Source organism: Mandrillus leucophaeus, unplaced genomic scaffold (genome assembly GCF_000951045.1).
Source record: "Mandrillus leucophaeus isolate KB7577 unplaced genomic scaffold, Mleu.le_1.0 Scaffold443, whole genome shotgun sequence".
In the NCBI taxonomy this organism is placed as follows: domain Eukaryota; kingdom Metazoa; phylum Chordata; class Mammalia; order Primates; family Cercopithecidae; genus Mandrillus; species Mandrillus leucophaeus.
Window position 1 is genome coordinate 1,800,167 of NW_012104732.1, and position 22,557 is coordinate 1,822,723.

The 22,557-nt window shown below is 42.6% G+C and overlaps 1 protein-coding gene across 3 annotated transcripts in view; it reads right to left on the reverse strand.

Annotated features, from left to right (window-relative positions):
• ARHGAP26 (Rho GTPase activating protein 26) overlaps positions 1–22,557 on the reverse strand; it is a 488,449-nt gene that overhangs the window by 354,036 nt on the left and 111,856 nt on the right. For all 3 annotated transcript variants that reach the window (XM_011994161.1, XM_011994160.1, XM_011994158.1), the window contains exons 5-8: positions 18,502–18,603; positions 9,651–9,761; positions 1,994–2,098; positions 361–490 (exon numbers count right to left, since the gene is read on the reverse strand). In XM_011994161.1, the coding sequence (XP_011849551.1) occupies positions 361–490; positions 1,994–2,098; positions 9,651–9,761; positions 18,502–18,603 (448 nt within the window). The remainder of the gene's footprint in view (positions 1–360; positions 491–1,993; positions 2,099–9,650; positions 9,762–18,501; positions 18,604–22,557) is intronic.

Genomic DNA, 22,557 nt, shown 5'->3' on the forward strand with positions numbered 1-22,557 from the left:
AGCCGGCGCGGTGGTGGGCGCCTATAGTCCCAGCTACTCGGGAGGCTGAGGCAGGAGAATGGCGTGAACCCGGGAGGCGGAGCTTGCAGCGAGCCGAGATCGCGCCACTGCACTCCAGCCTGCGCGACAGAGCGAGACTCCGTCTCAAAAAAAAAAAAAAAGAATTCCCATTCATAAAGAAAAACAAAGTAGACAAGATTCTGTGGACATCATCTTTCCTTTTGGAAAGACGAACTATAAAATTGTTCTTGTTCATCCAAGCATGTATTTGCAGAAAGGCAGGCACTGCTGGATACACCCTCCACCTTCTAGGTAAGAGGCCTGAGTACATCGCAAGCTGTTGCTAGTCAAAGCACTCACGTTTCTCCTGCACGTAGAGGTATCCCTCCATGGTGTAGGGACTGATGGTCTTGTGCTCAAGGGGATTCTCCTTCATCTTTTTCATCAGTGATTCCACTTCTGATCTAGTGCCTTCAAAGCGATTTCTTGTCTAGGATGAAAATAATTTTATTCAAATCAAAGAAACGAAGTATCTGTTTTAACAATCCAGAGTATCAACCTAATAGAGTCCTTAGATCTAAAATGAGATAAAGGACAGTCCACCTTCCAGGAACTGGCCAAATACTCCCTTAGAAGAAGTATGCTTTGGCCTTCAAGTCCTAAATCAGCATGACTCTCAAACTCTAGTGACCATCAAAATCACCCAAGGATCTTATAGAAAAATGCAAATGCCCAGCCCTCCCTCCTACAGATCAATGTAGCACCTCTGGATGCCAAAAAGTGTGTTTTACCATAAGCCTCCCAGGTGATTCTGATTCAGATGCTCTAGGGGTCTGTATGACTGAAGGACCTAGGCGTTCATTTCTCCAGCTGCCAGGAATGTTGCCTGCTGATGGCTCACAGATGAGTTCCTCCTTAAAAGGGGAGTTCCTTCACTCAAGGTCGGCCTGCACCCAATGACTAGTCAAGGCTAGCGGAAAGGCAGAAGGGGTGGAAAGCCTGGTCCCCTTGCTTGTATTCAGGGCGACTGTGAAGGATCATCCCAGCTCCAGAGCCTCCCTTGCACTGAGACCTCTGCTGCATCTGCATCACGGCTCTATTTCCCCCTCTGCGAGTCCAGGTGCCCTCACTCTGTCACAGGTGTTTTTACCAGCACTGCCCCTATCTCCAGTAAGCCCGTTGCATGTCAGTCTTGATTTCAGAGCCTGCATTCTGAGAAACCCGGCCTAAGGGGAAGCCATGCTTTGTGAAACCTTTTCCAAGATTCTGCAACTTCCTGTTCTCTGAGACAACACTGACAACTATGTAAGCTCCAGGCTTCTAAAAGCCGTGCAGTACAACCCACATGGACACAAGATCACCTAGAGACAAAGAAAATACAAAGAATAACATGGTCCAATTCCACAGTGAAGAAGGGGGCTCAAGCCCCAGTAACTGCTAACCAAAAAGCCCTACGCAGGATTCTGTGCACCAAAAGATCCTGTGTTTAAAACTTGTGAATGCTGACCACGCTGGGAGTGAAGCACAGACTTGGATTTCCTGCCAGCCTTCCTAAGAGTTGGACAAGAGCACATCCTTTGAGCCAGAGGCCAGCGTGTGTCCCCAACCCCCATCCCCAGAACACACACTCCACACGGTCTCATGTAGCCAGGCAGCTAGATGCATAGAATGGAGGCTGGGCTGGGCTGGGATTTCCACTGCCAAAGGAAATCCTGACTCTGATGCTACAGATGCTACAGATTTGAAACATAATCAGCAGCAGCACTTCCGAGAACATAAATAGGGCTTTGAAATAATGGAGAAGAGGATGATGGTCTAACTCAGAACCACCAAGTACTCTAGAAACGCCTGCTCCTAGCTTCCCTCTGAACCCAAGCAAGACCCACCCTCCTCATCTACATTCCAAGCCACCTGGATGGTTTCTATGGCCATCAGGCCCATATTTTGTTTTTCCTTAACCAGAGAAAGGAAGCCTGTCCCTATGCCCACTCACATTCTGTATGCTAATGGTTAACTGTGTCTTGAAGTCGCCGAAATCCTTGGCCAGTTCGTAACCATGGTGATAGAAAGTGAAGAGTCCTTGCAGGAAGGCCAGCAGCTGTAATGAAGGAAGAAAGGCAAAGGTCACATAACCAGGTTGAAAAGAGGTATTATGTAGCTGTATCTGAGCTCCCAACAGTGGGTTGAAAGTCTAAAATACAGAATAATAATGGCTGACACTTAAAGAGCACCAATTGTGTGCCAGGCACTATGCCCTTCCATGCCCTGAGTGAGTACTCACAACCTCCTATGACCTAAGCACTACTGTTATCCTCATTTTAATAATGAGGAAGCAGGTTCAGAGAGGTTAAGAAACTTGCCCCAAAACACACAGGAAGTGGCAGCCAGAACTTGAAACCAGGTCTCCTTGGCAGCAACACCCATGCCCTTGCCCTGTGGGCCTCACCACCTGCTGAGAACATCATTTCCTCAGAAACCAAAGACCAGGGTTCTGACTCAGTTTCCCTCTAGTACATTTGTAGTATCAGATTATTACACAGAAGAGGAAGGGAGAAAAGGAAGTGGGGTGTCCTGAGTCTGCAGTCTAACAGGCAAAGTCAAATCAAAGAAAATCATCTAGATTATACTTCAACTGAAGTGCGTTTCTGTGCTTTCCCCAAACTACTCAAAAGTAAACACTATGGATTCCTTTGGTAAAATATTTCCATGTTCCCACATTTTCACTTACGGTGGTTTCCCTAAATTCTCAATTAAATCCCTCAGGCTAAAAGGTAAGCCCATTTCATTGTTTAGTCTTGTCTTTAGTGAATGGTGAAAACATCTGTTCACCACAATGCTCACCACATGCCTTCATATACTTAAAAACTATTAATGTCCCCACCCTGAGCCCCTGCCAGCCTTCATTTCTCCAAACTAAATAAACAACGTTCCTGTGGTCTTTCCTCTCGGAGCTTACATCCAAACCTCACTGTTGTTATGCTTTCCTGGCCCCTTCTCAAGTTCTACACATCTTCCCTCCCTTCCAAACTTCAACCTGAAGAAAGGATTATAATAAAAACCCGAACAAGATTTAGGAAGGACCAGCGCCTCACCTCTATCACAAGCTTAGCTCCATGGCATTTGGGGACTAGTCCATTCACTTTGGCTTCTGAAGGCTGACCCACATTTTCTGAGGGGTCCACTCTGACCTCCCTGACCTGCCATACCACCTTATTCCAAGACACATTTGCTGTATTTTACATTGTGGTCTTCAGATTTTCAGTTCCTAAATGAATTTTTTTACTCATTAAACATTACTTATTATGTAAAACAAAATTACTTTACTTACTAAACATAATCCCATCCCACTTATTTTCACCTAACTAACTCTCCTTTTCTGAGAGGCAGCCCTAATAAGTGACAGTAAAGGAATCTCATCCCGCCCACCCTCCCCCTACTCTCTCATCTTGTTTGCAGTAGGAATAGTAAGCACAAAGGTATACAGCACTGGACCTAAACTCAGAGGCCAGGCCAGCCCGGTTTAATTGAAGAGCCGGGCACTGTGAAGATAAAACCCAGATTATGACAATATAACCTTTAACTTCCCATTGCCATTGTCCCCGGCCCATCTATCCCCTTAGATTCTCATGGATGGTGCAAGAGTGGGCATTGCTGGGTCCTCTGGCTATAAAACTATCCGGTGGCACCATATACAGACCCCTAACTAAATCAGTGAATGAGTGTTAAGCCCCATCGAGTCACTAGAGACTGAAAATGAATGCTTTTCTTCAAAGATGGCCGAAGGCTCTGGGCTTACTCCATTCAAAATTATTTTGTTGAGAGGAAGACCCATACCTTTCCTTCTAGATGGCTCCAATAATAGAGCAGAAGGGGCTCCTCTGCCAAACCTAGTCGCAGCATTCACAATGAAAACTGTTGTCCCTCTTCTTATCTCTGCCCTCCCTGCTGTCTGCAAATGCCCTGCCCCATTGCCTTTCCAAGGCATGACACCACCCCTAACTTGAGAATAACGCAGAAGATAAGCAGCTAATTCCAAGGTCATTCCTCCTATTAACTATGATTTATCGTTCACTTACAGTAAACAGAGCCTCTCTTGCTCAGGGTAATTAAATATTCTCAAATAGCTCACCAAGATGCCACCTGGGCATACCCGCAAGTGCTCCCCAAAGGCAGGAAGTTAACTAATATTTATTTTGTTTTTCCTCCTTTGATCTCATGCCTTGATTGTCCATTTTACTAAGGGAAATGACTCCTTAGCATGTTGCTATTTTTGGCCCACTTCCCCCTTGCTTCTCCCCTCACAGCACCTTTTCTCTCCCCTACCCCCAACACTATATGAACCTCTGAACCATTACAAAGTGGGAAATGAAAGTCCACTCCTCAGAGGGCAGGATGAAGCCCACGGGACTCCAGAGGTGGGGGAGCTGTCTGCTTCAAAGAAATGCTTCTACCCAAACACTGGGAGGAAGAACTTGCTGCGGTCCCACCTGGTTATCAAATAAGAGGGGTCAGCTGTCCATGGAGCAACCACAACATCGCAGCCTGACAAAGGAAAGATCTTTCCCGCCTCCCTGTGCCTCCTTCTCCATCCTTGTTATCCTAAAAGAATACCATAAGCAAAACCTATTCCTACTTCCTAGCTGACAACATAATTTATTTTTTTCATTTTAAGAAGCAAAAATCTAATTGTCCAAGTTAATGCTGGCTGCATCGTTCTGGATTGTCACCATTCACAGAACAGACCTACTTTACTGGGTTGAACTGTGTACCCCAAAAAAAGATATGTTGAAGTCCTAATACCTCTGAAGGTGATTTTACTTAGAAATGGGGTCTTTACATGGGTATTCAAGTTAAATGAGGACATCAGGGTGGGTCCTAGTACTTTTACAAGGATGCCATATCTGGTGTCCTTAGAAAGGTGAAAATGTGGACACAGAGACATGCATGGCCATGTGAGGACAAAGGATTGGAGGGAGGCATCTATAAGCCAAGGAATGCCAAACATGGTCACAAGCCACGAGAAGCTAGAAGGAGGAAAGGAAGTGTCCCCTTTCACTGCAGGTTTCAGAAGGATCTTGGGGCCAAAATCTTGACTTCAGACTTCTAGGCTTCAGAACTGTGAGGCAACAGATTTCTGTTGTTCCAAGATACCCAATTTGTGGTACTTTGTTACAGCAGCCCTAGCAAACTCATACAGCTACCAAGAATCATCCACACAGGCAAGAAAGGGAAGAGCAGCCAGTAGAGTGGTGAAAAGCTGAGGGGGCTAAGCCATGTAACTCCCTTTAACTCATCTTTAACAGGAGGATAACAGTGATTTTTTACTACTGCACAGAGTTATAGTGAAGATTAATTCAGATCATCCATGTAATGGGCTTAGTACAGGAGGGCTGTCAGGAGATTCTTGGCAAAAGAGAGAGAAAGAATCAGACTGATGTGTCAGAAGATGCACTCTGGTCCAGGCCAGACTGGAGAAGGAGGAGGCCCAGGGCAGAATGCAAAGTCCAAAGGAAAGAATGAAGACCTGTAATGGGACAGAAGCAGAGGGAAAGGAGAGGAAGAGACACAGCACCAAGAAATATTCAGAATGTAAAACTCAGAGGATGCAGTGCCTAATGAATATGTAGAATGAGTTCTCTGCTGCACTAGCTAACCTTCAATTATGAAAACTCAGGGAACAGAGAGAATGTGGCTTCACCTTCATACAGTCAATATGTCATTATCTGCAATCCAAATCTCAGGAACATTTAGTACCGTGACAAGAAAATTAAGGCTTCCAGTGCAAATATACACATACATATACATATATATACACACACACAGACACATATATACACACACACACATACATATATATATCCCAGAAGATCTGATTTAGATCCCAGAAGTCTGATTTTTTTCTTCCTTGGGAACACTACAACTGTTTCTTTTTCTGAAGGTCAACAATATCCTGGTACTTGAAGTTACTTTCAAGAAACAAAGGAACACAGTCAATTTGCATAGAGGTCTCTTACATGACTGGAAGATTCCCTTGACTGTAACCAACTCAAATATGAATACCCACCCCAGCAATTTAGTTCAATAGACTTCTTGCTGGTTTCCTTTCCACCCGTAAGCAATCAAATGCTAGTTCATAGAGATGAAGAATCAGACCCTTCCAGCTCTGCTATTTACTAGATACGATGTTGGACAGGTAAAGAAACTTATTTGTTTCTATTTCTTCATCTGAAACTTGGGATAAAAACAGTTTTTACCCTTAGAGATGTTATAAGGTTCGACTGACATACTGTAGGTAAAGCGCTTAGCATGGTACATGACATGGTTTCAGTTAATATCATCAATGGTTATTTCATGTTCTTCCTTTGTATAATCTAGGCCAGTGGCTCAAACTGAAATGTGCAGCTGAACCACCTGGAAGGTTTACTAAACTACAGACTACTGGGCCCCTCCCTTAAATTTCAGGTCTGGAGTGAAGCCTGAGAATGTGCATGTCTAACACTGAGAATCACTGATCTCATCAGTAGCTTTTTCACTGTAGGAGTACCTTCTCCCAATCCCCAGCTCCTGAAGCCACTGACCTGCCTAGAAGCTGATGTGCAGAGACAGGAACTTCTGTAGAAAAGTAAAGGCCAAACATCTGAATCCTATATCCAGCCTCTCAACATTTAGTTTAACTTTGGGCAAATCCCCATTATTATCTCTTTGTCCTAACAAGAGACTGAAAATTTATTTTCATTAGCTCTCCAGGTTTCTCACTGTATGAACTGAAAAACATCTGCACACTGCAATGGTTATACTTTTAAATCCATCTGGCACATCTATAGCATCCATCCTGTCCAAGCTGTCACTGAACTCCTTGCTACCTTGGCTAGCTCTCTACTATACACATCTTGCTTCCCCCAGTGAGGCTGTGAGTGCCTCAGCCACAGCATCTGGGTTTTCAGCATTTTCTATGGTACTCAATAAATACATACTTTTAGATCTACCAAGATTGTTTATATTAAAACAGGTAGGCCCTGTTAATATTGGTACTTCATTCATTTGCTCATAAATAAAAAAAATTGCTAACTTTTTATTGGGTTCTAATCAGGTTCTGTTCTAAGCACCCCATATGGAAAAACACTCAGTCAATCCTCATACATCTTTATCAAGTAGGTGATATTACTATCCCCATTCTGCAGATGGGGAAAGTAAGGCTCAGAGAAATAACTTGCCCAAGAACACATAGCTAGTAAATGGCTAGGCTGGGATTTAAATTCAGGGAGTCTAGCTCTAGAATCCTTAACCATGATGCTACTACTTCTTAAAGTGAAAACTCCCTAAGACATGGACACACTACAACAGAATGCCAGGAAATGGAATGGTAAATCTTTAGAGATTTCTTTTCTCAAAAAAGAAGGAAGGAAGAGGGGGAGAAGAGACAAAAGAAGGAGAAGGAGGAGGAGGAAAACCCATTTAGATGAGCAAAGCTATCCAGCTGAGCCCAGCCTAAGCTGGCTGAACCTCACAGATGTGTGAGAAGTAAACATCTATTGTTGTGTGAGGTTTTGTGGATACCATTCAGCAAAAGCCAACAGATAAAATACCTGACTCACTAGGTACACCTACTGAGAGAGCGAAGTGGATAACAAAACACTCACCTCAAAAAAGCTGGATGGGCCAATTACAAAAAAAAACTCATCAAAAGCAAGCAAATTTGGAATAATATTAATCCAAGTATATATAAAGATTATTAGAAATGCACTGTTCTTTTTCTCCAGAAATTCTGGCAAAAGCAAATAAAATAATGCTAAAGGCAAATTCTGTGTGACAGCATTTGAATTCCTGCCCTGACCACAGGAAGCAAGTCTTCAGTAAACCTCTGCTTGAAAGGCCAGGGCTTGTGCTTTAAGCAGGAAAATCATTAAGGCAGCTTTATCTGACAACAGCTGTTCATACCTAACAGACCCTGCAGAAAGATGGGGATTTTTGACCTGGGACCTTGACTGAAACCACTGCTGGACAGGAAGTTGGGTCTAAGGTTTTAATATTCATATATGGAGACTGAAGTAATTGACGACATTAAGGAATCTGCCAAATGAGGTAGCTGGGAGTGGTATCCAGAAATTATAGTTCTAGCATAGCAAATGATGTAGACATAAGGTTCCAAAGCCAGTTGGAATCTTTTTTTTAAAAAAAAAGATGGAATCTCACTATGTTGCCCAGTTGCCCAGGCTGATCTCAAACTCTTGGTCTCAAGTGATCTTCCTGCCTCAGCCTCCAAAAGTGCTAGGATTACAGGCATGAGCCACTGTGCCTGGCCACCAACTGGAGTCTTGATGAAACCACCAGCAAGTCTACATGCCTAAAAAACATCCACCCCAAAAGTCTATAAATTAGACATGGGGTATAGAATGCTCTTTACTAGAAAGAGTGGCCATTTCTTTCAGTTTCTTATAGTTTTTATTCTTATTTGCTTAAGAAAATTATCCTTTCTTAGTCAGGCGCAGTGGCTCACACCTGTAATCCCAGCACTTTGGGAGGCCAAGAGAGGCAGATCACGAGGTCAGGAGATGGAGACCATTCTGGCCAACATGGTGAAACCCCGTCTCTTCTAAAAATACAAAAATTAGCCAAGCATGGTGGTGCGTTCCTGTACTCCCAGCTACTCAGGAGGCTGAGGCAGGAGAATCACTTGAACCCGGGAGGCAGAGGCTGCAGTGAGCTGAGACTGCGCCACTGCACTCCAGCCTGCGGGACAGAGCGAGACTCTGTCTCAAAGAAAACAAAAGAAAAAAGAAAATTATCCTTTCTTAAATCTAGGTAGAGAATCTTATTTGTACAGAGATGCCAGGCTTGAGTCTAAATCAGAGGCTGCATTTTGGCTGGAAAATCCACAGTCTGCAAGAGTTTTAAATTGAGGTCCACACACTATTTTGGTGTTTCCGTGAAGTCTTCCTGCCGTGGATTCTCCACACCAGTGACCCACCCAGTAGAGTGGAGTGGCACTACATCCAAACGAAACCACAACCATGCTGGTGTGGCCTAAAGTCAGGCTTTTCCCACAATGCAATATTCATGTTCACTGGGACACTGTAAAAGTCCAAATTCCATCAAGGTCTACTCAGCAGAGTCTCTATGTTGCTCTGTTTATAACAAATCCACATGAAAAATCCATATGAGAAACTTTACATAGCATCTTTTAATACCTGAATGGGGTGAGAAGGGGCTTTGAACCACGGGGTAAAAAGAGAAATGTACTATGTCTTTGGGTGACTACTACATCTGAATTATTTGAGGCAGAGAAGACGGGTGGGAAAGAGGAGGGACGTTAAGGTATAATCACTATTTCATGGCAAGATAAAGAACTCCTCCCCTCTGGACTCCCATTTCCACTCTGTCCACCTGAAAATCATATGGCACATCACTGGGTAGCTAGAGGAAAGAATGACTGCTGGACGCTCTGTCTCCATTGCTGTGCGTTGTACAGGAATGGCTGCTGGGAAGAATCCAGGGCAGCCAGGCTGACAAAGCACTGATACTTACAGAAGGCACAGCATCAGGGATGCTCAACCTCTTCATCAACAACCTAGAGCATTTTGTAATCCACTACTAGTTAGAGTGAGAAATGAATGTTTGGGTACATCATTAAACCCTGAATATCTACTTACGGGCTCCACAAACTCAAACATCTTTCTCTCTTGGACTTCCTGCACCTTGAAGACATATTCCAGGGATACTTCATAGAAATGCTGCCGGACCAGGTCCACTTGGCTGTCTGCCTACAAACAAGATGGAATTTAAGAGAAAAATCAAGTCACTACCCAAGGATAGCATTCTGAAAGCAGATCAGAAAAAAAAAAAAATCTCTGGAGATAATTTTCAAAAACAAATCAAATAGCATTACACAGAAGAAGAAGAATAACTATAGTAACCATTTCACTACGCAAAAGTATACTGAAACATCATGTTATACAACTTAAATACATACAATTTTTTTAAAACAAAACAAAAAGCTTTCTAATGAGATTATTGGTTTAAAAAGGTAAATGTATACAGGGAACTCAAACAACTCAACAGAAAAAAAAAAACCCACAAATAATACCATTAAAAAGTGGGCAGAAGATCTGAACAGACATTTCTCAAAAGAAGACATACAAATGGCCAAAGGGTACATTAAAAAATGCTCAACATCACTAATCATCAGGGAAATGAAAGTCAAAACCAAAATGAGATATCATCTGAACCCAGTTACAATGGCTATGATCAAGATTAAAAGTAGCGAATGCTGGTAAGGATGGGGAGAAAAGGGAACTGATGGTGGGAATGTAAATTAGTACAACTATTAAGGAAAACAGTATGGAGATTTCTCAAAAAGCAAAAAAATAGTACTACCATATAATCCAGTAATCCCACAACTTGGTATTTATCCAAAGAAAAGGAAATCACTCTATCAAAGGGATACCTGTACCCCCATGTTTATTGCAGCACTAGTCACAACAGCCAAGATATGAAGTGAACCTAAGTGTTCAACGGATGAATGGATAAATACACACGCATGGACTGCTATTCAGACATGAAAAAGAATGGAATTCTGCAGCAACATGGATGGAACTGGAGCTCATGTCAAGTGAAGGCACAGAAAAACTGATATCCCATGTTCTCATTCATATGTAGGTGTTAAAAAAGGGGATCTCAAGGAAGTAAAAAGTAGAATGATAGTTATCAGAGGTTAAGAAAGGGGTGGGAGTTGGGAGTGGTGGTTCATGCCTGTAATGCCAGCACTTTGGGAGGCCGAGGCAGGTGGATCACGAGGTCAGGAGTTCGAGACCAGCCTGGCCAACATGGTGAAACCCCATCTCTACTAAAAATAAAAAAATTAGCTGGGTGTGGTAGCACGCACCTGTAATCCCAGCTACTTGGGAGGCTGAGGCAGGAAAATCACTTGAACCCAGGAGGCGGAGGTTGCAGTGAGCCAAGATCGTGCCACTGCACTCCAGCCTGGCAACAGAGCGAGACACTGTCTCAAAAAAAAAAAAAAGGAGGGGGTAGGAAGGATGAAGAGAGGTTGCTTAATGGGTACAAAAATACAGTTAGATAGAAGGAATAAGTTCTAGTATTTCATAACACAGTAGGATGACTATGGTTAACTGATGTACGGTGTATATTTCATAAAAGCTAGAAAATATGAAATGTTCCCAACACAAAGAAATGATAAATGTTCGAGGTGATAGATACCCTAAATACCTTCATTTGATCATTACACCTTATAGGAACGTATCAAAATAGCATACATGCCCCATAAGTATGTATGATTACGTATCAACCAAAAAGGTAAGTGAGTGAGCCAAACGGACATCATATTAGCCCAAATAGTATGTCACTTGTTAAAAGTAATCAAATCTAACAAACAAAAGAGAAATAAGAATAATGATAATGGTTACCTGAGCACTAACTTTGTGCCAGGAACCATGGCCATAGCTGTACCTACATTACCTTATTTAATTCTCATTAATTTTAATTATTTAATCTTCACTACATGCCTAGAAAAGACATATTATCTGTATCTCTAACATACAGGAAGAAAATATAATCCACTGACATTAAGGAATTCGACTAAGGTAACACAGCTAGTAAAAGGCAGACCTGGGATTTCTGTCCTGGTGGATCTGCCCCTAAGGCCCTTGGATCATCCTGAAACCACCAGTCTCCACTGCCTCGCCATACCCTGGGGCAACTTGGGTTCCACGGGAGACAGATTCTTATAGTGAAAAAGAAATTCCTGCAGAGTCATCCTCAGCCAGGCCTTTCTAATGCACAAAACAAACTGTCAGAGGGCAGGGAATCTCAGAAAAGGCCATGTTCACGGAAGTCCCAAATACTTTCTTTGTGATAAGAACAACAGTTTACTACAAGCGGAGACATTTCAACACTCCCTCTCAATTTCACGTCTCCCTCTGTGCAGGCATGTGTCCAGGACAGGCCAACGAGCGGGTACAATTAAACCACTGATCTGGGATCTGGCACCCAGGGAGAAACTCCAAGCATGGAGTTGCAAGATGCTATGCTGGGAAGTACCTCAACTCTCGCTATAAAGCTCTAAACCTTTCCTTAATGTGTCTGTGTCAACTCAATCCTTCAAAGCAGATAATCAAACTGAAAGCATATTTCAATGGCAAAACACTAAAGTGAATATATATTTTTAATATAAATGAATATCCTGCTAGTAAAACAAAACACTGTTTTCCTTAGAAATGACACAGTCAGAAACCATTCTACAATGCCCTTTACTAAGACACAGCTCCCAAAGGCATATTTCTTTGAGTGTTCCTTTGTCGACATTCCTACAGAAGAAACTCGGAACAGACCCTTACTTCCATTATACCAAATACAATATGCAACTCGGACATCTTAAGAGTTTAGCAAATCATCTATCCGTTCCACCATCATGAGTGAAAGAAATTTCCTTCCTGGAACTTAGAGTGTAGTAAAGAAAAGAGACATTAGCCAAGTAAGTAAATTAAGAGAAAACCACAAGCTCTGGTAAAACACAAGATGTTATAAAACACCCTGAAAGAATATATTCAGGTCTCTCACACTAGCAACTTCCTCCCACAGCAATGGACATTCTCATACTCAAAAGCCAGTCTGCTGAGTAACTGCTGGATCAAACTAATCTGAAAGGCTAAGACTGGGGGCATTTTCTAAGGCTCCCAAGCAGGGAAAAGAGATATCTGAGCACTGATAAATCTGTATTTGGAGACAGGTTTCAGAAGGTCCTGCACCCTACTCACCACCACCACCCCCTGCATCGTGTGGCTGCTGAGACAACTGGGCTGATACGCCTTCCAACCAGGCTCCTGCTGCTAAGCCCCATGTGTTCCTGTAGCCTTTGATCTCCTTGTAGCACAAATCCAACACGCTCACACGGAGAGATGCATCTACTCCTGACCACTCCACACACCTCAAAGCTTCTCTCTGCCTGGGCTTGCCAACTGACACTGCGAGTGGAGGGGGGAAACAGGAGAAATCATTATGAAAATCTGCAAAGGCAGGGATGAAGGATCCAGAAGGAAATTCCTATGAGGAACACAGAATTGACTCCCACATCAGAGAGCTGCTTAAGTGCAAGCTCCAATTCTACAATGTCGTAGCTGGTGAGACCTGCTCAAGCCACTGACCTCCTTTAGAAGATGGAGATAATATCAGTCCTTGCTTCAGAGTAGTGTTTCCAAGAGAAAATGGACCAAATGACGTAAACCATTTGAAAACTGGAAAATGTACTGTGCATGTCGGTGGTTGCTGTCACCAAGCACTTCAGAACACAAGGGTCTCACTTCCTGCTCTACCCTCAAATAGCCACATCATCTCTGAGCTACTACACTTCTCTCCTAACTGGTCTCTGTCTTCATTCTCTCCCCATCCCAATTCACTCTGCACCCAGGAGCCAGAATATCTTCCTTAAAATCTAAACCAGATGGTCTCATGGCCCCTTTGAGGGCTTCCCATGGCCTCTACCATGGTCTGCAAGACGCTGTGTAATCTGCCCAACCCTCCAGCCTCACCTCCTCCCAACCTAACCCACTGTCACCATGCTTCAGCCACTCTGGTCTCTTTCCTGTCCTCTAACACTCCAAACCTCTTTCTTTCCCACAACCTTTGCACCTGGTGTTCCTTCTGCCCAAAAACCTCTTCTCCTAGATAAATACACATTTTAACTTCAACATACAGTAAGAAATACTTTTTATATTATGACTCAATAAACACACATTTATAACGGTTATAACTTACATATTTTTAACTTACATACTTTTTTTTTTAAGACGGAGTTTCGCTCTTGTTGCCCAGGCTGGAGTACAATGGCATGAATACAGCTCACTGCAACCTCCACCTCCCAGGTTCAAGATATTCTCCTGCCTCAGCCTTCCCGAGTAGCTGGGATTATAGTCATGCACCACCAATTTTGTATTTTTAGTAGAGATGGGATTTCTCCACCTTGGTCAGGCTGGTCTCAAATTCCCAACCTCAGGTGATCCACCCACCTCGGCCTCCCGAAGTGCTGGGATTACAGGCATGAACCACCATGCCCGGCCTCATATTTTTTATTCATTTTAGCCTACCCTATTTCACGATCCAATAATTGTGATTTTGCGACACACTTACAGCCTGAAGAAGATTGTCGTGGCCTTTCATTAGCTCATGCCTTCTGGGCTCGGTTTAAATATTACCTCTTTAGGAGAAGCTTCATTGACTATATTATTTTAAATAGGGTACCAGGAAATCTCTATCTCATCTCCCAATTTAAACTCTTATCTATTCCTTTCTGGAGACAGAGTCTTACTCTGTTGCCCGGGCTGGAGTGGAGTGGCATGATCTCAGCTCACTGCAAACTCCACCTCCTGGGTTCAAGTGATTATCCTGCCTCAGCTTCCCAAGTAGCTGGGATTACAGGCACGCGCCACCACATACACCTAATTTTTTTTGTATTTTCAGTAGAAACAGGGTTTCGCCTTGTTGGCTAGGCTGGTCTTGAACTCCTGACCTCAAGTGATCTGCCCGCCTTGGCCTCCCAAAGTGCTGGGATTACAGGCATAAGCCACTGTGCCTGGCCTATTCCTTTCTTGTCTTGTGTATAGACTACTAGAATATAAAGTCCAAGAGAACAAAGACCTTATCTAATTTTTTCATTTTCTCCTCCAGTGCTCAGAATGGTGTATGGCCCATAATAAATGTTCAACAGATGCATGGAGAATGAATGACTTGATCCCCACATGGCCATCAGTCAGCACCAAAGGCATGTCCTGGCAGTGACCCAGAACTAAGAACAAATGCATAACTCAATACATTCCCAAAGGAAAAGGAAAAAGAAATCCCAAGTGTAATGTTACGTTTCTCTTGCCAATGCCCCTGCTTGGTGTGGGCCATGGAATCCATCACATCCTTGAGCCCCCTATAATGGAATTATAAGCCAGGATTCCAATCCACCCTGCAGACCACTCAAGACAGTCTTCCTGACTGCCACTCGAGAAACTATAAATCTACTGGCTTGTCTAAACCCATCAATCATTCTGTGCTTCTTGTAAAAGAGACTTCCTCCTATATCGTAATTTCCATGAAAGAAGATCCTTCATTTCACCTTCTACAAAACACCCAGTGCCTGGACAGACTGCTGCAGAAGCGTCCAATGAGTATTTGTTGAATGAATGACTACTGTTTTTGAAGCGAACTTTTTTACCATTCAAAACTACACATTTGTTTAAATCATCCACTAGATGGCAGTGCCATTCCACATCACTGCCTGTAGTTTCTACTTCCAGGGATCTAGGGATGGGCTGGAATTTAAAAGCATTCCGTGCTTGCAATCAGGGAACAACTCTGGATAATCAAAGTGGAAGGTTTCATCAAAGGTGTACTAGGTGCTCAACAATGTTCCTAAAAGCTGAATGTTTAATAAATGTGAAGAAAATGATCACTACATAGCTGAACACCTTGAGCAAAACACCTGACCTCTGCAAGAAACCCAGTTCCTTCACCAAGTGTAATTCCAGAAAGTTGAAATGGATGATCACTAAGGTCCTTCCCTCTCTCCAATTCTATGTTATGACACTGGCACTAAATAACAATGGTCAGCATCCCTCCCCAGATAGGGACATAGAAAAGCAAACTGGGGGAAGGGAAAGGGCCACACAGCCAGTGCTGGGGTTGACTCGCTACCACTAAGCTATTTATCCTGAGTCTCAGTTTCCTCATGTGTAAAACCGAGTAATAACCACATCTATACCTCTTAGGGTGAGGATTCCAGAAGATTCCATGTAAAGTGCTTAACACCATACCTGGGCCATAAATATGCACTCAACAAATGTTTCCCTGTATTGTAGTTGCTACTGATGTGGTTAGTGACAGTAGTAATACCATCACTGTTCTTTTTGTTTGTTTTTGATTTTTGGCTTTTGGTTTTTTTTTGAGACAGAGTCTCACTCTTTCACCAGGCTGGAGTGAAGTGGCGCAATCTCGGCTCACTGCAACCTCCGCCTCCCGGGTTCAAGTAATTCTCCTGTCTCAGCCTCCTGAGTAGCTGGGACTACAAGCACGTGCCACCATGCCCAGCTAATTTTTGTATTTTTAGTACAGACGGGGTTTCACCATGTTGGCCAGAATGGTCTCGATCTCTTTACCTCTTTACTGTTAGATTTTTAAACAGTTTAATTTAGTTCAGGTACAACTAAAAAGCAATGCCTGAGAACTTACCTGAACAGATCAGAACCTGCAAGATCCGCAACCTAATCCTCACACTCAAAGTACTTAGAAAGTATGACTAGGTCAAAGGCAAGAACATAAAGGACTATAATAAAAGAGCATAATGGAAAACATCCACTAAAATATAGAACTGTCAAAGTCAGAATAGTGGCATCCAATTTGAGAACAGAAAATGGAGCAAACGGGCCAATCATAAGGATATTTACACATTTTATATTAAATATAAAATACTTTATATTTGAGCAGCAGTTATATTTGCCTTCTCATGCATAACATAAGTAGGACATGAGTATTTAACGAATAAAGGAAATAAAGCTTAGAGAGTCTAAGTAATTTGCCCCAGGTCACAGAGTAAATATATGGCAGAGAAGGTTTTGAGGCAAGGTATACTCTTTGCCAGCCCAGTGTTCTAGTCCCTACACTGTGGTAATTCAGAGGGCATTTACGGCCCAAAAAGAAAACGCTGGACTCATTCCAGACCAAGTCTGCAATGTCTGACCACGGAGAGAATGGATCTGGTGGAGAAGTACCTTTGTTCTAGAGAGTGCCATGCCCACAGGGTAAGTGTGCTGTGGGCCTCCCAGATTCAGTAAGTGCTAGAATAATCACACACCTGCTCAACTCTGAATACTCTGAATATCTGCACTAATGATGCATAGCCATCAAATCCATAATTTATGCCCACTTGGAAACTGGAGAGCTGGGCAAACCTGGTCATTGTGAAGCACAGCCAAAAAGCCTTTCTTTAAATATAAATTAGTTTCCAAATCCTAAATGCCAAGTGATGCCAGAAGAATAACTAAACAGTGAGGGTATCAAGACAGATTCTAAATGGAATCCCATATTTACCATGGACTATCTGCGTCTTTGGGATAGGGCCCATATCCTCATGTCAAGTTGGGATAGCCTTTATATCCCATGAAATCAAGATTTTTTTTTTTTTTTTTTTGGTTTTTCAATCCCATTTGACAAGATTTGCCTGAGTAGCTATGCCACTTCAAGAAGCACTTCCTCTGCTTTTGCTTCTTTTTCCCTACTCAGGTACAAGATCTTCAAGGATAAATTAGCATTTTCTACTTTGTAAAGCACACACCCAATAGTCTATGCTATTTATTGGCTGGCCAAGAACTGATCTACAAAGTCCATTATAAACATTTGTGGCTGCTACAGTTGTCACTGTTGTTAAGTAACGGAACTCATCACTACTCTAAAAACTGGATTAAATACTCATTTCAAAGCAAAGAGTTCTGAGAACACCACATTCCCATCCCAAGATGTGTAACCAATTGTGGTTGGGAGGGGACTGAACTCCACCATCTCCTGAGTTACTCCAACCTTTCAACCTCTGACTCTACTGTCCTCATATAACCTTCACCTAGCAGAAGTACTGGCACGGTGTCTGCTCAAAAAGAATTAAAATTTAAAAACAAGGGCTGGCCTGGAAGCCACAGTAGCTTCTTTTGGCAAAAATATCATGAGAGAGGTCAAGCAAATTGTTGAGTTAAATGACATTTTTAAAGCCAAATTTGAGGTTCTACTAGGAAACTCCCTGTCTCCAAGAAGCATAAACTCCCTTAACATGCCAATCTTCATGAACTAAATAAAAATGGTCACAGCTCCATGGCTGCGAGGGCTCCATCATTTTTCTTTCCAAGAGAACTACTTTTTAAAAGATACCACGTAAACCCAGAAAAATCAAGCGCAAATTTAAGAATGTATTTTCTTGAAACAACATTACCAAAGCAGAAAACATATACAGGATAATAAAGCACTGCTTTTTTAAAAAAAAGAAAAGAAAGTACACTAATGTCAAGTGCTGGTTGAAATAATGAAACAATTAATATTAAGGAAGGATAACCAAAGTGTTTGAGATGCTAACATTTCAAATCACTGATAAAAGGCAGGAAGTCAAAAGGTAAAGTAACAGAATGCAGAATTAAGGCCAAGGGTGAGAGAAACAGGAAAAGAACTGTCAGTATGAAATGAAGACATCTAGCAATCAGGGCAGCCCAACAAGGAGGTGGTCATCTCAGCCAGCAGCATGTTCCACCTTGACAGGTGGGAAAACTACAAACAGTGGAGTGGGATGGGAGGACACAAAGGCAATCCAGGCATCAGGCACTGGATGAGGGATCAGGAGCAATCCCCTGGCTTCCCAGGTCCCTTCTAACCCTAAGATTTTCTAGCAAAGAGCAACCAGCACATATCCACAGCATCATGTACAAATTGAACACTTTATTCAGGATACTAAATAAAGCCTCTTACCTCCTGAAGCTGAGATTCTTTCTTTTTGGAAGACAAATTCAAGTGTTTTTCTAAGATGCCACAGTACTTTTCTGTCTCTTTGTCATACTTCTTTTTGGCTTCCTGGCAAAAAAAAAAGAGAAGAGTAAAAGAAAAAGAGTAACACGTTGTAGGAATAAAAGCAGCTTCCATCTCTCAAGATCACACATGATGACTTGGCTCCTACTTTTCAGGTAATGCCCATTAAATCCTGTAGCCACCCATCAACAGCCCCCTGTGTTTGAGTGTCTAGCAGATAGGCACCAACCAGTACAAGACCAGAAATGAGGTAAATATGAATATTTAATAGTGGCAAAGCCAAGATTCCCCCTCTAAGAACTTTGTGAAACAGAAATTTCTACTTTCTAACTCACAAGGATATTCAACGCCAGAAGGCAGCCAGGGGTTGGGGGTTGGGGGGTAGCAGCAGTGGGGGTACCTATGATGCTAACACCAAGGAAGGAAGATCTCCTTATAGCCTGAATGAGACAAGTCTAGACTAAGGCTAGACCCAGCCTTAATACTGTTGAAAAAACACTTCTTGGTATGTAAGCCTAAATATCTCTTGACACTTAATATCACATGCAGGTCTTTAAGCTGAGGAATAATTCAAAACGACAATATTATCTTCACACAAATTTGTTTACTATGGCACCATTTATGCCAGCAAAACAAAAATAAAAGCAACAGCAGCAACATCCTTCCAAGGATAACGTTTGGTCTAAAGTATTGGAACATCCAATAAGCATAACTAGTCATTGGAAAACTTAAGAGAGAAAAGTAAAAATATAAACTTGCTGCATCCTACATACAGTGTGTCTACCACCTATGGACAAAGATGAGGTGGGAATTTACTTATAGGAAAATACCTGAGTTATGGTAATGGAGTAACAGTTATTTTTTTCTTCTCTTTAAGAAATTATTGGCCGCATTACTGCCTTCAAAATGAAAAATAATTACCATAGTATGCATATTAATCCCTGCTCCCCACCACTGAATCATTGGGTCACTATGGTTCTATTTCTATCTCCCACTTGACAGATAAGAAAACTTGCACCCAAAGAGGTGAACTTGTAAAAAGTCACGGAGAGTGACAGAGCTGGGATTGGAGCCCAGGACAATGTGCCTCCAAAGCCCGTGTTCTCCACCACAGTTGAGACAGATTGTCATAGGCAGTCTGCCTTCCTTCCACATTCCAGTGGGGAGAGCAGACAAGGAGGCTGGAAGAAGGTTGGCACCGGGCTGATAAAACAGGATCAAATTCACTAATTGGGTACATTATTCCTGCTTTTGACTCCTGTGGAGCCCAAATCCATAGGGATGCTTTTCTGCAACTCCAAAGCCTAGAAGAGAAAAAATATTTTCTGGCCAAATAAGGAAGCTCAGAAACATCTCTTTATTCCTTTAACGAGTTCATAATCAGCAACCACTCTGTGTAAGGCTCTACTTTAGGCACTAAAAATATAAGACAAAAATGGTCCCAACCCTCATGGTAGAAATGTTCTAGTAAGCATGATTAACCAGTAAATAAATAATCAGCATAAGTATAGACTGTTGCAAGCACTACAAAGGAAATAAACAGGGCGCGGTCACAGAGATTCTTTAGATAGGGCACCCAGGAAAGACATCATTTGCGGGAGGGGGATGTGAGCTGAGACCTACATGTTAAATACAGAAGGAGCAGACTAGAGCCTTCTAGAGCAGAACCGTCAAGGGCAAATGCCCTGGGGCAGAACACTCTGAGCCAAGAAGCCATCGCCCAGAGCCCTGACAAGCTCCGCCATATCAGAATACCACTCATCTGGCACATACTCACAGAGTGGGCAGAATAACCATATATCCATTTTAGCTGACATATACCCATTTCCATGAATCTGAGCTTTGCTTAAAAGACTGCTCACGTACAAGAACAATTAAACACTTAGCAGCAAATGAAGAAAAAGCCCGAGGACACATTACTCCTTCAAATTTGAGGAGGGTACAGGCAAGAGACTTGATTTAAGCAATTCTTTTCCATTAGTGAAACCAGCAACTTTGAACTGGGGCTCCAATTCCAAACGCTGCTCACGTGTATCCACTCCCACCAGCCTTATCAGCAACGCCAAAAGGACAGTCCAGCTGGCCAGAGGTGAGAAAAGGCCAGGGAACATGAGTCACTGGCATTCTGGGACATTCTGGCAACTTGCGCCTCCACATTCCATGTTTAAGAGGACACCCAAAGTTAGAGAAAAAAATAAGGAGAAAGGGAAGCCATTTCCGTTCTGAGAAAACAGCAATAAGACCTCTGCGACAAAAAAGTACTACAGCTTAGATAATGTTCTTAAGATGGGAGAGTGTGTCCATTACTCAGGACACAAGATGGCTTTCACCTTCCAGAGAGTGTACGGTGGGGTAGTTAAGTCAAGGACTGAGTTAGAATCCTAAAATTTATTCCCAACTCAATATGGACTGGCTAGAAAACAAATCACCATCCCTCTCCAGGACTCAATATCCTTAACTATAAATCGAGGATGATTAGAAAATTGCTCAGGTTTCTTCTTTCAGCTCAAAGACCGTATAATAAAATAAAAACAAGGACACCCCCTCCTCAAAGGATTTCTAGGGTTAAATGAAATAAACCACATATAGTGCTTGGCAGGGTGCCTGCCACATGGAAAGTGCTCAATAAATGCCAGCAATGGTGGTGACAGTGGTGAGCTCATCACCTACACCTACCTCCTTCTTATCAAGAACACACCTGCTTTCCATGTCCCGTGTGCCATGAAGGTAACCCTCCCAAGAACCTACTACAATTGGAAATTATACATTTATTTAGATCTTTTCGTCTAATGTCTTTCACCCCAGCTACATCATAAGCATGGCAACCACACCTGCCTCGTTCTCCACCAAATAACAGGGCACAGAACAGTGCTGGCACAGAGCAGGCTCTCACATATTTTTTAAACAAATGAACTGTATGTATCCAATATAATCACTAACATTGAATGACTACATGACAAACATTGTTCTCGTGTTCAGGTAGCTATATGTTAGACACCATTTTAAGCATTTGATAAGAGTTCGCTCACTTCTTCATAATAACTCTACGAGACAAGTTTTATTAGTACCCCCATTTTAGAGATCAGGAAACAGGCATGAAGAGGTTCAGTAACCTCCCCAAGTCTACGTGCAAATGGCAGAAGTGAGATTTGGATTCAGACAGTCTAGCTGTAGACCCACTCTCTACGCTACTCTCTTATGTCTATTATACTTATTCCAGAGTCCAGCATTCCTAATGTACCTCTGATACAGGAAAAAATAATTTCCTCAAACTCAGAAATAGAAACTTAGGGCCATGGTTATGTCAAGCACCATGGGTTGTGCCCTACTCCAGAGTAGCACATTAGCATAAGAATGCCCAAGAATCTTCCCCCCGGCAGCCTTCACACGGTGCACTCTGCAACAGGCTGTTATGGCAACCGAAGCAGCACCAGAGAGTGGAGGAGGAGGAAAAAGTAATTTTAGCATGGCACAGGCAGAGTTCAGAACCTCCACTTGGCCAATACCAAAACCACCTGAAGAGCACTTGCTGGCTCTGAGATGTTCTTGAGACTGCTCCTGGGGTCACCTAGAAGGAGATCTGTTGTTTGCTTGTATGTTTTCTCTTAAATTTACATAATGTTATGATATAAATGTATGTGTGTGTGGAATGTTGGAAAGGAGGCTATGCCGGGGGAAAAAAATGACAAATGGGGAGGGATGAGAATATCACATTTCTTCTTTAATGATCATCCAAAAGTTATTTAATAATTGATCATTATTATGGTTTAAAGAATGGGAGAATAGAGTATGCATGAGGGGAAACATGCTTTGGTGAGTGACTATTTAAATTCTTTTATCGCCGGGCGCGGTGGCTCAAGCCTGTAATCCCAGCACTTTGGGAGGCCGAGACGGGCGGATCACGAGTTCAGGAGATCGAGACCCTCCTGGCTAACACGGTGAAACCCCGTCTCTACTAAAATACAAAAAAAATTAGCCGGGCGAGGTGGCGGGCGCCTG